The sequence below is a fragment of the Natrix helvetica genome (assembly GCF_964273705.1).
Source record: "Natrix helvetica genome assembly, chromosome: 3".
NCBI classification, from domain to species: domain Eukaryota; kingdom Metazoa; phylum Chordata; class Lepidosauria; order Squamata; family Natricidae; genus Natrix; species Natrix helvetica.
In genome coordinates, this window is record NC_138549.1 from 140,359,443 (window position 1) to 140,375,739 (window position 16,297).

General features: G+C 37.6%; 1 protein-coding gene across 4 annotated transcripts in view; it reads left to right on the plus strand.

Annotated features, from left to right (window-relative positions):
* The first annotated feature begins 230 nt into the window (after nucleotides 1-230).
* Nucleotides 231-16,297, plus strand: part of KDM5B (lysine demethylase 5B) — a 55,594-nt gene continuing 39,527 nt past the window's right edge. For all 4 annotated transcript variants that reach the window (XM_081946985.1, XM_081946987.1, XM_081946988.1 and 1 more), the window contains exons 1-4: nucleotides 231-773; nucleotides 11,315-11,392; nucleotides 14,113-14,235; nucleotides 14,988-15,158. In XM_081946985.1, the coding sequence (XP_081803111.1) occupies nucleotides 636-773; nucleotides 11,315-11,392; nucleotides 14,113-14,235; nucleotides 14,988-15,158 (510 nt within the window). In that variant the 5' untranslated portion in view covers nucleotides 231-635. The remainder of the gene's footprint in view (nucleotides 774-11,314; nucleotides 11,393-14,112; nucleotides 14,236-14,987; nucleotides 15,159-16,297) is intronic.

The window sequence follows — 16,297 nt, forward strand, 5'->3', positions numbered from 1 at the left end:
CAGTCCCATGTATCCTCGACTGGTGATGTGTATATTTATACCAACTAAAGTTAACTACATTTATTTAGCAGAAACTGGCTTGACTAAACGCGTTCGAACAATGGGGGCCTGCTCGCCATTGGGCCTTTAAGCCCGGCCCTCGTTTCCAATTCGTCGCCGTGGGAGCCACGGTACCGAGGCCGAGAGCTTTTATTCGCGTCAACCTGCGATCCTTCGGGCTCAATAGGCCCTAAACTCCCGTCAGAGTAGCCGCGGGAAGAGACCTTCTGCAAGTGGGAGCATACTATAGTCCCATTTTCTGTTAACTGCTTTGGAAGAGTCTTGCAGCCCTTATCCCGACCCACAAACAAAGGGGTGAGGAGGAGGAGGAGGGCTTGGCACCCCATGTGGTGAGAACGAACGAACGCCAGCCCCGAAGAAAAAGCGGCGTGTGTGTGTGTGTGTGTGTGTGTAGGGGGGGCGGCACTTTTCATAGAGCGTCCTCATCCGCGGACTCTTTTTCCTCCTCCCTCCCTTTTGAGCGGAGGCACACCGTCCATTCTAGAGGTGTTCAACGACGCTTTGGCTGTTGGGGGATTGTTCGGAACGGTTGTCCGAGTCGGAGGTGCCCGTCCTGCCGGCCAATCTAGCTGGCCATGGCCGAGTTCCTGCCGCCGCCAGAGTGCCCTGTTTTCGAGCCCACCTGGGAAGAATTCGCGGACCCCTTCGGCTTTATCCACAAGATCCGGCCCATTGCCGAGCGGACCGGGATCTGCAAGGTGCGGCCACCCCCGGTGAGTAAACCTTGGCGGCGGGAGAGGGTCGATCGCTTGCCCCCCCAATCCCAACCAGGCATTGAAAAGGGGGGCTTTGAAGCCGTACGTGGAAATAGGCGGGGGGAGGCACTCGTCCCCCGGGCCATTCGCCCCCTTTCGACGCGCTCCTCCCGGGACCCCGACTAGCTCCCGTCTTCCGAGGCTTTCACCGAACTCGCTTGCCGGGCGTCCCCCCCCCTCCGTGCCTGCTCCGAAACTTTCCCCCAACTCCCCCTTTCTTCCTCCTCGCACGAAGCTTCCACTCCTCCCGTCGTCCCGCGTCGCTAGTGGGGAAAGTGCGCCCTTCCCCAATAGGGATTCCCAGCTACCCATCTGTTCAGGGTCGCCGGTGGGGCTCGAGGCTTCCCTGCGTGGGGGGCTGGCGAGGAGGGGAACAACGGAGCGGGAGGGGGAGCCGCTTCCTCGCCTCGCCATCATCCTAAGGAGATCCGGTAACCTAAAAAAGCTTTGTGTGCTTCAGGTCGACTTGTTTTTGTAGCTCCCCCCTCCCTCCTACCCCCACCCGGCGCAGAGGAGAGAGAGTGGGGTGCTTGCAAGCAAAGCGGGCTTCGAGGCTCGGTTCCCCCGTTGGGAGACCCATAAATATGGCTGCCGGCGAGCTCCCCATCGCTCTTGCTTCGGTCCCCGACTCCACTCGAGGAACTCTGCTCACTCGCAACCCTCTGCGGGTCCGAATAAAGTTGCCTTGCGAGGTCCAACCGACGATGTGGGAAGCACACGCGCGCACACACAAAGCTTACTTTCGTTAGCGTGTCTTCCCCCCCCCCCCTTCTCCTCCGTTCTCACGCACGAAACAATTCTTAAGCTGCTGCGTTTTTTAGATCAAAAGGGAGAAGTTATCTCCGTGTTGTTTTTTGAAGGGCCTTCTCTGGATGACTTCTCGGAGGGTCGCTAGTGGGCAGTGCCTTTAAAGAGCAGTTGAAGCTTTTGTTTCTACCCAAGCAGAGCCTAACAACCGTAGGCATCATGGGGGCAGCAGCTTTAGACATGTTTTCAACTTCATAAAGGGGTTTTAAAAACTTCCCTGCATGACTAGATTTATGGTTTCTTCTTGCAGGAACGTGTATGCTAGATGGTTTTTTAAAATTTTTATTTTGTTTCAAACAAATGTGGAGCTCTACAAGGCAGTAGGCTCAGAAGAAATGGTATAGCTATAAAGAGGCAGCCAGTTCATAAAGTTGGATATTTTTGAAAGTAGTTTTGTGTCTAGTCAGGTACTTTGTCAAACAAAGTTTAAGCTGTGTCAAATTCTTAGAGTTACACTGCTGCTCTCCATATAAATACTTTGAGCAATCATTGTGTAAAGACCTAAATGAGACAGCTGCTTGGGTGTTGCCCTCCATGTTGGCATTGTGGTTGAGCTAAAGCTGAAGATTTCCTTATTTCCCTCTTTTCTGTGCCTATAAAAATAATTCTGTGGCCATTCAGGACCCCTCTGTCTTGATTTTAATAAAAGTATCCACATTTTAAAGTTGAAAATAAATATATTGCATTGGAGTTTTGGAGAAATCTTTTCTTTTAGAATCCTAGGCAGACATGGCCACCATTTTAGAGTGCAATACATAGTGGGAAGGGTGATAAGTCTCCATCATTAAAAATATTATCAGGCACTACAGCAGGCTGCAAGAGGGTAATTTTGAGTAAAACAGCCTGTTAATTATGTATTATTGCTACTGGCTGTGGCTTTATTACTACAGTTACTTGAATTTGATGAAAAAGATTAAATATGGATCAGAAGGAAGTATCTGAAAAATCACATGTTTGGTTCTTAAAAGGAGAGTTACCTATTCCTTCCACCAAAAATATCTTCATTTATGAGACCAAATGGGCTCAGGAAGCATTCGTTATAATGAGGGGTCCTTAAAAGCATTTAATTTGGAAATTAAGACATTTTGATTGTTAGAAGTTCTATTAAAACTTTATCCATCTTCTGTTTTGGATACATTTGAAAATAACTATTAGTTTTAATTACTGTAGTTAACATAACTGGAGAAAGTGGTATGTAGAACTTCTCTTCTGCTAATTAAAAAGTACTCATCTTTGTTCCAGTCAGTGAGCCACTTATTTCAATAAAGTTTATTGTAGCCCTCAGTGGGATAGCACTTACATGTTATACAGCTTCTGATTTAAAAAAAATATATGAAAGATAATATATATTTTGTAGATTCTCTAAATTACTTTTTCCATATTTAAATTTGTTATTAAATTTTATATTTAATATTGTTGTGCAAGCCTTTATTATGTTTTATAATCACTTTAAATTCTACTGTTTTGGAGCAGATTTGTACATGTTTGTGAGATACAGTTCAAAAACTGGGATGACCAAATGGCAGCTGAATTACTGTTACCTGGGAGTTTTGTCAATTAAAGCAAGAGTTTTAAAATAAAATCTAGTCTGTTTTAGAAAATGGGCTGAAAGTAAGTGAGACATATGTTTCATATAAATTGGTGCAGTATTGTGGAAAAATACAACTAATTTGTTTTTTTAAAGGTATTTTTCAAGAAGAAAAAAACTATTTTTCCATGAATTTGTTATCTCACACTATCAGAGAACATATGTTCTACATTTGAAACTCTTTTTATAAAGCCTAGTTGTGTATAACAGAGGTCATACTGGACAACACACCTGGTTTGTAGATCTTTATATGGAATATAATGTGTACCCTGATTACATAGCCATGTCTGCTTTGATGCATTTATTGCTGATACTTAAAATAAACAAAATGCATATTTTTTTCTGGACCTGGCATCAATTGTTCTAGAATGTGAGTATATCATTTTGAAGAGGCACACTAACCTTATGTGCATAAGTAGCTTTCATTTTCCTTAATGTGTAGAAAAGGTTAAAATTACATTTATCTGGCCTGAATGTTTGTGTGGATCCCTATTCTTGACTGTTATTTTTTAATAATATAATCTGATAGAAAAATTAAAAGTATGCTGACATAAATTAAATGTAATTTTCCTGCAGACTAAGAAGAAAACCTATCCAGCAAGGTGGCGTACGTTCCTATGATGTGGAAAATGTGCCCATGAATTTTTGTGAATCCAGATAATGATTCAGTATTTCAATCTGGTCCATTTGTTGTTTAAAATAACAATCTAGTGTCTGTTTCTTACCTCCTTGTTATGGAAAACTTCGAGGCTATAATCCCAAATTATCATTATTTAATGATCAGTAGTTAGTTGGTCCTAACTCTCACAGAATTTATATGATTATACACACTTAGACTTGTTGAAATAATTGTAAGTACATTGATTTAAGTAAATGTTTATACATTGGATAGCATATGTACATTTAAGAAATATTTATGTACTATGGACTTGGGTAAATTATACACTATTTAACCCATTGAACCTGCTGCAGAGTGCAAATTTTTAGAGAAATATCTCATCGAAAATGTTCAGAGAAAATGGTCCCTTTATTATCATGAACAGTATATACCCATGATGATGAACCTATGGCACACATGCCAGAGATGGCACACAGAGCCCTCTCTGCTGGCACGCGTGCCGTTGCCCAAGGTCAGATCTCTGTAGTGTTTCTTTTGTGAACTTCTGTTTCCCTGCAAACAATGAAACAGAAGCTGACGAAAGAAAAAGATCTTACCTCTTGCTGCGCTGCTGGTGTTGGGATGACCTGCCTCTCACCGGCCAGCTGGTCTTTGGGTCTCTGCTACGCATGCATGCATGTCCATGCATGTGCACATTAACACTGTGCACGCATGCACATGCACAAGTACCTCTCAGTTTGGGCATGTGCACGCGCACAGTTTGGGCACTCAGGAAGTTTCGCCAACACTGGTATATGCATTCATTGGCAGAAAATACTCTTTTTTGGCTAAGAAGCAGATACAATTCAAAACTGGGAATTCTTTTCTACCTTCTGCTTTTAAAATTAACGAAGTTCTCATTTGTAGTATTAGATCTTTATCATTCATATTCACTCAGAGGTTATTTTAGAGATTAAAATATTGAACATTATACATTTAGACAAACTGGGAGCTATTTTATTTTAATATTTATATTTATTAGAACTGCAATTCCTTTTTCAAAATGTTAGACAACAAAGTTTTCAAAATAAAAATCTGAGATATGTTGCACTTCATAAACAGTGTGTCTATGCACTAGAGCACTAAAGTATATTAATTCCTGAAATGAGATTTTCAGTTATAACAATTGATTACAAACCCTATTTTATTGAGTCCTATTGAGATTATTTTCCTGAGGTTTCTTAATTTTTCTGATATCTGTCTCCCTTATTTCTACTTAGGACAGGTTTCCCATATGTTGCCTTTTAGATGTGTGGCTTTCAATTCCCAGAATTAGTCATTGGTGAATATTCTGAGAATTAGGATCTTAAATTATTACATCCAGGATTATGTGTTTAAATAGGATACTTCCTCATCTACATTGTAGCATTCAGTTAGTCAAATTGTGATTAATAAAGATCTAAATCTTGAATTAAAGCAGGTGTAGGAAGCTTGTGAATCAAGTAATTCTGGTTAGCTGTAACCAATTATATTCTGATGACATTGCAAAAAACAAACAAACAGCTGTTTAGTGGAGTTATTTGCACCATATTTGATCATCTGATTTGAGCAGACTTGATAGAAAAGTTATACATAGATCAAATTTAAACAATTATGTCATTAACATAAAATCAATTTCCAAAAACGGCAAATATGTACTATACTTTATATTACTAATCCAGAATTCCATCTAAAGAGCTGCTTTTTGCTGGCTTCTGCATCATAAATGCTAATTAAAGAGCAGTTGTTAAGTTAAATGGGAGGGATGATGGTTTCTGTAGAATTCTGCCCAGGTGGTAAATGAATCCTCACTTCCAATCTTGAAACGTTTTACAATTCTTATGAAATAAATTAAATTGGGAAGCTTTTTTTGTGAACCATTTAATGTGCTAAATGTTGCTTTAGATGTGTTATCCTTTATCCTCTTAATATTTAGAAAATATACTAAAATTTTAGTATGTGCTGACCCAGATTTTTTCTCTGATGTTTTGAGAGTTATTTCTCTCATAAGTTTATTATTGTTTACATCAGTTCTCTTTCAAGCTCATTTCTGCCATAGTTCTCTATACATTGTTGAGCAGTTTTATAGCTCATGAAATGTGAATTAATTGCTCATTGTCAATATTTTTTTAAAAAAAATCAATTATTTCTCATTTACATAACATCTAATTTCAGAAGTGATAGGATACTTCATTTATCACTAGATAAATTTTCTTCACTATGAAAAAGATGGAAAATTTCCTACTGCAAATTAAGTCTAGAAGTTGTCACTGAAAACCAGATCCAGATTATAAATCATGAAGTGACAAAATATTATTCTTAGATTATAGTTGAAAAAATATTGAGAAACCATAGTTGTTGTTAGTGAGGGTAATGAAAGCTTTAAATTTCTCTTTGGTATGAAGAAAAGGGAAATGCATAAACCCAGGCATATGCCACCTAATTCATGTAACAACCTATAATGGATGAGCTGTTACTTTATCTGAATTGCCCTGGTTCTATCCCATCTGCTGACAAGTACATGAATCTTGTTTCATAGCTGAATGAGTTTCAATATCTTTTGCCTCACTGTACTTTATTAGTCTTAAAATATTAAAATATGTTAATCTTTATAATATTAAAATATTCTTAAAAGTAAGAATAATCTTCATTTCTTGATATGACAACACATGTATCGCTTACTATCTTTTTAAGAAAATGAAATCTTTGTGTTATATCAAGATGATAACTGAACCCTAATCTAGATAAACTGACCAAAACACTTGTGAAAAGGTAGTTTAGTGTTATCATTAAAATCAGGGTAAGCATCTGATGTTAAGGTGATCTGCATTGTAGTTTCCATTATTCCTGGGGCAGGAATACAATTCTGCTTTCATCAATCTGCTCTCCTTCCCAGTGAATGGATCCAGTCATTCCATTATTCCTTGATTAAAAATCCATTCTCATTTCTATTCCAGATCCCCCTCCTCACTACCATTTCTCTCAGTGACTGGAATTTGATTGTTTGATTCCTCAAGAAAATCTGTAATTCCTGCTAAAGAGATTGTTACACCATTATGTCATTCATTCAAAGTCCTTTAAGCAAATATCCTGGTGAAGCTATATATAGACTGTATGATGGTTTGGGTCTGAGCTGTAAACTTTTCTGTACAATTTATTCAGAGGTAGTATTTTTCCTCCTTTTCAGCAATCTAGAAGATAATTTTGCAAACAGTGACAATTCTTGAAAATCTTCTCTGATTATATTAATGCTCTTAGCTTGCCTTTCCCTTACTGTAGTGAGAAGACTTGATAATTTTTATGTATTGCTTCATCTACACCATATTAAAGTTTGGAAGTCCAATATTCCCTGAAGGAAAACATCTATATTGTCTTTCATAATATAAGATTACATGTTCTACTGTTGCCTTTAACAGATATAAACCAACCTGATGCTTTTTGTGAATTAAGACATGCTGAGGCATGCCTAATTTATGATGAAGTAGAGAGCATCTAGTGAAGGCATCTAAAGCTGTGAGGACAGCCTGGAGTCATGCATTGCAATACATTAAGAAACTTGGTGTACATTCAAGCCTTAAAATTCAAGGATAGAAAAATAAATATGAATCAGTAAGTACAGTACAACCTGTGATATTGTACTGTATTGGATTTAGCATTATTACATAATGAACCATGTTAGTTTTTGTATGCAAAGGAGCAAATAATACTTAAATTGGTGAATACTGATCAGAAAATTTCTAAATCTTTAGCAAAGTAATATATGTAAGTAATGCATTAGATCAGGGGTGTCCAAACTTGGGAACTTTAAGACTTGTGGACTTCAATTCCCAGAATTCCTCAGCCAGCATGGGAGAATGAAGTCCACAAGTCTTAAAAGTTCTCAAGTTTGGACACCCCTGCATTAGATGTATAGGGAGTTCTTGACTTATAATCATAATGGAGTCTGCCCATTAAGGTTATAAGTCGTAATGGTTATAAAGCAGGTCATCATACGACTGACCTAATTTTATGGCATTTTTTTGCAGCAATCATTAAGTGACAAACCTCCCCCCCCCCCCTCTCTAAGTAAATCCATTGATTGCGCGGAATGCTTTTGCTGAAAAACAAATAAACTCCAAGTTTTGGCAAAAACAAAACATGCAGTCATATGATCTTGAAATGCTGCAAATTTAGGCTGGCTACAGAACATTCAAAATGTGGTTACGTGATGGGAGGCAGTCATCAAAACTTTGGAACCAGGTCATAAGTATCTTGTGGGGAGATCTGTCATTCTTTGAATGATTGATAACTGGTTGTAAGTCAAGGACTATGTACTGCTTGAAGTTGGACAGTTTGGAGGTTTTTTTTAAAATAATATAACAATAATAGAAAGGTGAACTCTGTAGAGAAAAGTAGGATTCATTGCATACGTTCTTCCTTGCTGATATATTTTCTGAGTGTTTTTTTTCCCAGATCAATTTCTGAAACTAAAAATGAATCCAAATGGGAAGGAAGGAAATAGTCTGGTGGGAGGCATTTCTAGGAAAAATGGGCAAGCACACAATATTTTAATTTTTCTTCCTTTTTGTACGCTGATCAGCACCACTCTTATTTTTGGCATATTGTTCTTCCCCAACAACTATAAGATTAGGACCACATTTTTGCTGGAAACAGATATGAAGAATATTCATATATAATTGGCAGATGTTGGATTGCTTTTTCTATGCTATGAGGCATTTTAAAATATGATAGAAGTTATACTGTATATTGTCTGTAGAGCGATGCAGTTTTTCAAGAGGGTATTTGGCTTCAATGAAGGCTTGAAGCTATTTTGTAAAGCAAGGTGACCCTCTATGTTGCTTTGCTTTTTCTCTGACAATTTCCCAGAAGTTCTAGTAACTCAGTGTTCCCCAACCTTTCTGGTTCGGCGGACCAACAGAAGCGGCAGCAGGGGCGGGGGGATAGTTTTGTGCTCTCGCCGCCACTTGAACAACCCAGGTCCAAATGGACTGTCGCCTGACAGCAGTCTGCGGAACAGGGATTGGCGACCCCTATAGTAACTGGAAAACTCTTCTGCACATGTGCAGTTTTTCCATTGTTGGTGGCCGGGAGGCTGTGATGAGATCATCTCCATTACTAAACACTTACCTCTTCCTACTACATGTTAATGGGGTAAATTCCATATTCTGTTGTTCTGCTAATTTTTCTATGCTAAGTAAGTATAAATAGCAAACTGTCATCATGAAAAGAAATCAAAATAGCAGTATATATGGATTAATATCTGAATGATTCAGTTTCTAATCCCCTTCCAGCAATGAATCTTAATACATAAAAATATGCCTATCATTTTCTCTCATTCTCAGTCACTTAACTATGCTAATGGGATAAGGATTGAAATATAACTAATTGTATAAAATTGACCTGTATTGAGAGGATGCAGTCTTTTGAAAATTCATTTGGAATAAATTTCAGTAGTGCATAGGTGCTTTTTTTGCCATGTAAAGAAGTTCAGTATTTGTTTATTAGTTGAACCCTGCTCCCTGGAAAGATGTCTTCCACAAGATCCAGATGGTCCCCATTGTTGTTATTTAGAAGAGCTGTGAAGGACTAGCTCTTCACCCAGGTCTTTGGCAAGGAAGAGTGAGACCCCTCCTTCATCATGCTTGCTACATTTTGTATTTTATTGACTTGATTGTAATTTGATTTTAAATTGGGTGGAATACTGGTTTAATAAAAAATAATAATATTGCCATTAATCTGTATAAGAAATACTGGTCAACCATCAAAATAAAAACAAGATATTTCAGTAAAACAAATCAAAGAAAGTTACATCAAGACTCTGTACAGGTAGTCCTTGACTTTTTATGGTGTTTGCAATGTGATCACAGGACTGATTTATGAAATTTTGCTAAAAACTGGCATTTACTTACATTTTTTGCAAAAATACTCAGTGAGTGCATAAAAGGGTGAGTGGATTTCATCCTACTTTTACTATTTTTATGAATATCTTAAACTGGTGAACATATCAAATATTCCTCCCTCCTCCTATTTTTCCCACAATAACAACCATGTGAGGCAGTGGTGGGTTCCGGGCAGCATGGCCCGGTACAGCTGTACCAGAAGTAGCTGGGAGAAGCGGCCACCGTACCGGTACGATGGCTCATTTGGCCCACTCGCCCGCCTGTGTTAAATTATTTAATTCTATGGCTGTTTAATACCGCGACAAGCCCATTGCGTACGTGCACACAGCATGTGGCACCTGCATGACCTCCGCTGGGCAGCTGGGTGTCACAGGGTGATGGTATGCGCACGCAGTGCACGTGCCCATCTAGGACACCTGGCCCCGTGCATAGTGTACTGGCTGCGCCAGGGTCTGGAACCCACCACTGATGTGAGGTGAGTTGGATTAAGAAAGAGTGACTGACCCAAAGTCATCCAGCAGGCTTTCATGCCTAAGGCAGAACTAGAACTCAGTTTCCTGGTTTCTAACTTAATGCCTTAACACTAAATCAAACTGGATCTTGTTTAATGGCCACAGCATTTGCTGACTGATCACTGCAGAAAAAAGTCATAAAATTGGTTCGTCACATGATGACCTGCTTTATAACCATTGCAGTTTACTACCATAATTGGCAAGGCTCCATTAGAGTTATAAGTAGAGGACTACCTATAAAACTACAGAGTCACTAGTCACATAAATTTCTACCAGGGTCCCCATACTAACATCCCAACTCCATTATCTGGAGGAAGAGCTGAGTTTTCATGGCCTTAATGAAAAATCAGTAGACTGGGAACTGTCCATATTTCAAACTCTTCAGATAGGTGCCGTACATAGAAGGCATGCTTTCAGTGACTCATCAGGTGAGATAGTTTTAGCAACAATGTTCAGAACATGTCCACCTTGCTAGATCTGGAAGGAGAGACCAAAACTATCAGAGAAAGATAATTTTGCAAGTAACCTGGTCCCATGCTGTGTAGGACTTTAAAACACATTGAAACCCAGACGTCTACTGGGAGTTTGCAGCTCATATAGTAGTAGTGTTCAAAAACACAGAAGAAGATTTGGGTTTAATTATACAAGTTCTCTCTCTGGCGCTGCTTTTAAATTGAAATTTTAAAAAAGTGAGCAAATACTATATTTCTCCCAAAGCCAAGGAAAATTATTTGTACTATCTTTAAAACTAATCTGATACACTATTTTTTTTAACACAAAGTCATTTGATTACCAGATTGCAGGCAATATTAAAATATAAAACAAATGTTCTTAGTACTTCATCTGCTCCCAGTAGACAAAAGGAGTCAAAGATAGGGCAGCGAGCACTAATAATTTGCTTGATCCTCATTGCTGTGATTTCCAAATTGCCCTTGTTTGCCATAGCGCTTATAAGATGTAATGCACCATTATACCTTTTTCAGTTACATTTCTAAAAATCTGACAATGCCGTAAGAAATGTTTCAGATCAAACTATTTTTCTTTTTTCTTTTTAGGACTGGCAGCCTCCATTTGCATGTGATGTTGATAAACTTCATTTTACTCCAAGAATCCAAAGGCTGAATGAATTAGAGGTAATGATCCAAGAAATATAAATTACATTAATAGTGAACTTATACATCATAGCACACAGAATTTTGAAATTGAATACTATTAAATTATTTACAAATTATTTTTTGTTACAGCATATTGATATTTCAGTGTTCATGACTCAATTATTGGTTTAGCATCTCAGTCTCAATTTGTTTCACAGCACACACCATTTTATATATTTATATATTTCTATTTTGTTATTACCATCCCCTTTCTGTTAATCTGAAAAGACTTAAACATTGTAGTCTTCCATTCTGGTATCACTTATTGTATTTGCTGCCACTTTCAGCTCAATAATGTTTAGTATAGTAACCATGTGTGGGTCAGCAGTTTTCTTTTTTTTATTCTTAATGAAGTTTCCTTTTTATGATATGATGTTTACTTATTTTATTTATATAGATTTAAAGAATTCCTGGCTTTAATCAACTTGGGGTGCTTTACATAATAAAAAAACTATAAAAGAAACATAGGCATTCAGAGAAAAAAGGCACATAAAACAGAATGAGGTTTTCTAAGACAAAATCTTATCAACTACCCTGCCTCAGAGCCTAGGACAGTGATAGTGAACTTTTTTGGCACTGAGTGCCCAAACTGGAATGTGTGTGCATGCGCCGGAGCACTGGAAACCCGCAGATCCACTGGCCGGTGCGCATGGCTTGAAACAGCCCAAAAAACAGCCTAAAAATGGCCTGGGAAACAGCCTGGAAATGGCTCGGAAAACGCATGGGTGCACCAGAAATCAGAAGAGCAGTTGCGTGCGGCACGCAGACGTGCCGGAGGTGGCACACACACCAAGGGGGCTCTGTGTACCACGTCTGGCACATGTGCCATAGGTTCGCCATCATGGGCCTAGGAAAATATAGGTAGTCTTCAACTTATGACCAGTCGCTTAGTGACTGTTGGAAGTTGTGATGGACTCCAAAAAAGATATTTACAACCCAGATTTGAAGTTCCAATGACCATCCCACTTTCGTGATCACATGATCATGCTGTTGCTTAGTAGCTGGCCAGCATTTAGAACTGTTTGCAGCATCCTGCAGTCACGTGATGTCGATTTTTTCCCCCCTGGAATCTGGCATTTGCTTCTTTTCCAACAAAAATCATGCAGCAAAAATAGGTGATAAAATTGGGCACAATCATATGGTGACCTGTTTAATATTCGGCATGACTAAGTAATTCCATGCTCAACTACGGTCATAAATGGAGAACTAACTGTAGCTAGGTTTTCAGTGACTTTTGGAATAACAGAGTGGGAACTATGTCACTTGGGGGTAACATTATTTCAAACTCTTGGTGCTACAAAAGAGAAGGCATAGTTCCAAAACCCCAATTGATGTCACTGTTAATATTCCAATGTTTTTATTGAAGTGTTGTCAGATTCCAAAACTAAGAAAATCACATTGAGGTTCTTCTAAGCAATTTCCTTTATTGATCCTTACTTTCAGACAGAAATCTTATGAAATTGAAGCAAACTACTTGCAGCATTAAACATATATTCTGAAAAATCCTAGAGATGAGCTCTTTTAATTATTCCCCCCCCCCCCCCCCACACACACAAACACTCTAAGCTAATCTTATACTCCTCTCTCCTGGGAATCGGAACTACATTCTACAATAAGTATTCTCTTAGCCCAGATTCAGATGAGCCAGAATTAGCCATTTTAGTGACCAGTTCCAGTTCACAAATATAGATTTGAAATCCTTAGCTGCCCTTTTTTGGTTTAACTATCTTAAGTAATTTGAAGTTGCCAGAGCTTTATTATTCACCCAAAACGCTAAATCAGTGGTTCTCTACTGGTATAGCATGAAAATTATAAGTGGTATAAAATGGACATATGATAAATTATTTAAATACTAGTTTAATTAGTAAATGATAATGGACTGCTTGTAAACACATAAATATGATTAGAAAAAAAATCTTTTATTTCTGTGTGATAGAATCCAGTTCATTGAGGTGATTGGCAGGGACTTCAGATAGAGAAATTAGATCATTGATGAGTAGGTTAGAAATATATGAGCTTGAGTACAAGGGCTGGAAAATACCAGTATTTACATACCCCCTGGTTTTTAAATTGAATTTGGCTATGATTGTATACTCAATATATCGGATTCTAATTTTATTTTTGATAATTTCAGTGAGACAGATTTTTTTAAAGAAATATTTTTGTATTTTATTAGAATACTAGCTGTATTTAAACAGAAAGTGATTGTTCAAGTATTCACATATATCAAGTACATATGATATAATTGTTTAGAAATACATTTAATACTTTTCTTGAATTGCTATGTTAAGCACTGAAATGTGGATAGGAGAATAAATATTGATTTATTAAATTTGTTTCGTCGCCCATCTCAGTTGCATGACTTTGGGCAGCTAACAATTAAAAACACAACACAAAGAATATGCTAAACTATAAATAACATAAAATAGCAGACAGGAAACAACATGTAGCAAACATTCACTCTTAGTATAGCAAAGAAACAAGCTTTCTGAAAAGCTAGCAAGGTTGAGATGAATATGATCTCTGAAGAATGATATTCTAGGGTGGGCAACAAAGACTTCTCAATTTGTACAGCCAAAGGCCATCTTTTATTTACAGTTTCTTTTGTTCTCTGTACAAAATGACTTAAGGATTTTTCACATTGAAACATCAAAATGAAAGCTGATTTCTATATAATATTTCACTTTATATTTTAATAGGCTCAGACTAGGGTGAAACTGAATTTTCTGGACCAGATAGCAAAGTTCTGGGAACTCCAGGGATGCGCATTGAAAATTCCACATGTAGAAAGAAAAATTCTAGATTTGTTCCAGCTTAACAGGGTAAGTTGTGTATTACCATTTTTGACAAAATTTAGAAATAGTTCTTAAAGCCACTGAAAAGTTGCATTTTCTAGAAATAAAATTCAGATTAAAATGTCAACCTTGGGGTGACTGGGGATATACAGGTTTTTTTTTGCCATGGACAAGGTGCAAATGAGGCTTTATTTTATATTGTATATGGGATTTTCCATTTCCGTTTTTAATTGGTTTTATGACTATTGATTTTTTGTTTTTTAAAAATTGACATATTCTAGGGCAGGGGTCCCCAACCCCAGTCCACGAACCACTACCAGTTTGCAGCCTGTTGGAAACTGGCCTGCAAAAATAGCGGGGAAGCGCACAAAGCTCTACTTGGACAAGCACAGAATTAGGTTATGTGCGCAAAATCATCCCTCTCCCACACCATTGCTAGCGCTGCTACTGCTAGTTCATAGAGCCAGGAAGGTTGGGGATCACTCTTCTAGAGATTATAGAACAGTTTTTTGTTTTCTATTAGAAAGTGGCAAGGAATTGTACCTTGTGTCACTTTGCCAGAATTAAGTGGTGAGCTTGAATAGTTCACCCATTTTTGGAGAACATGTTGATTACTTAAAACATTGTTTTTCTCTAGTATATCAAATTACTATTTAAAAATTTTCTTATTGATAACTTATAGATGACTAATAAAGCAAAAAACCTACATACTTAGACGAAGTGCCATTTATTAGCTGTATTTTTACCACTGTTTTCATTCATACATTTTTACTTTATAGCTAGTTGCAGAGGAAGGTGGATTTGACTTGGTTTGCAAGGACAGAAAATGGACTAAAATAGCTACCAAGATGGGATTTGCTCCTGGCAAAGCGGTGGGATCACATATACGTGCTCACTATGAACGCATTCTTTACCCTTACAACTTATTCCAAACTGGAGCCAGCCTTCTGGTAAGTTCTGCTTTTATAGTCCAGATTTTTAATCAACTTTTTCCCATTCTGCTCTAAAACATTCTAACAGCACTTTAAAGTATAAAACATTTGTCCTTAATTTAGAAGTTTTGGTGCTGGCTGTTGAATTCTCAAAGTGATACATAATTCAGTGAGGTTTGGGAAGTTTTCGTAAAACTTTGAAGATTTCCATGATCCCAAAATGCAACCATTATTTATCAAGAAATTGATTTTGATAGAGGGTATTTTTATCCTGTGATAAGAAGAACTGAATGAATTGACTGCTTCCTCACAGTTGGAAGGAAGATTGTCCTTGGAGTAACCTAAAGCTGCTGCTAGTCTTTCGAACTCTTTGCCTGTATTCTGGAGTACATGTGTTTCAGTATGCTAGTTTTCATTTATTATTTTGAACTTGTTTAGGTATTTTCATTTTCATTATGTAAGCATAAAACCTTTTTCCTATTCTCCAATCTGAGAGCTAAATGTAAAAACAATCTTCTGAGATACAAAGTGGATATTGAGTAGTGATTTTCTCTGAAATAATCATGTTCAGATCCAGCTTTTGGTTGTCTGATAACTTGTTAAAGCATAAAATTCTCTATCAAAATGAAGAATTTTTTTTTAGACTAAATGTTTCTAACTAGCTTAGTTATGGTTGTACAGTATACCATGCACAGTGCTCCATTTCTATTGCTGTCTTGGAAACTTCACATTTATAAAATTCAAGAATTTTATAATCTTTCAAGAGTATTTGATAAGCACTCTGATCACATCATTCCAATTTTGCATTGGTTTTATTTATGATCCATTTCTGGAATGAATGAAAAGCGCTACAGTAGTATTGATCTTTGAAATCCTGAGTTGTTTGGGATCAGTCTGTTTGAAAGATACCTAGTTTCTTAATAACCTTTCCAAGGATTTAAGGTTATCCTTAAGCTCTTATATCAAATCTTAATTACAATTGATGAAATTAGAAAGTATTAACATAGCATCTTATTAATGTAATCCTATTTTCCAGAAACATTTAAACATCTACAATTCTCTCTTACTTGTAGTCTTTGAAAGAACCTGGAATACATTTTATTTTGCTAAGCTTCCCCCCCCCCCCAACATTTATGGCTGGGCTGGTTTTATCTGCT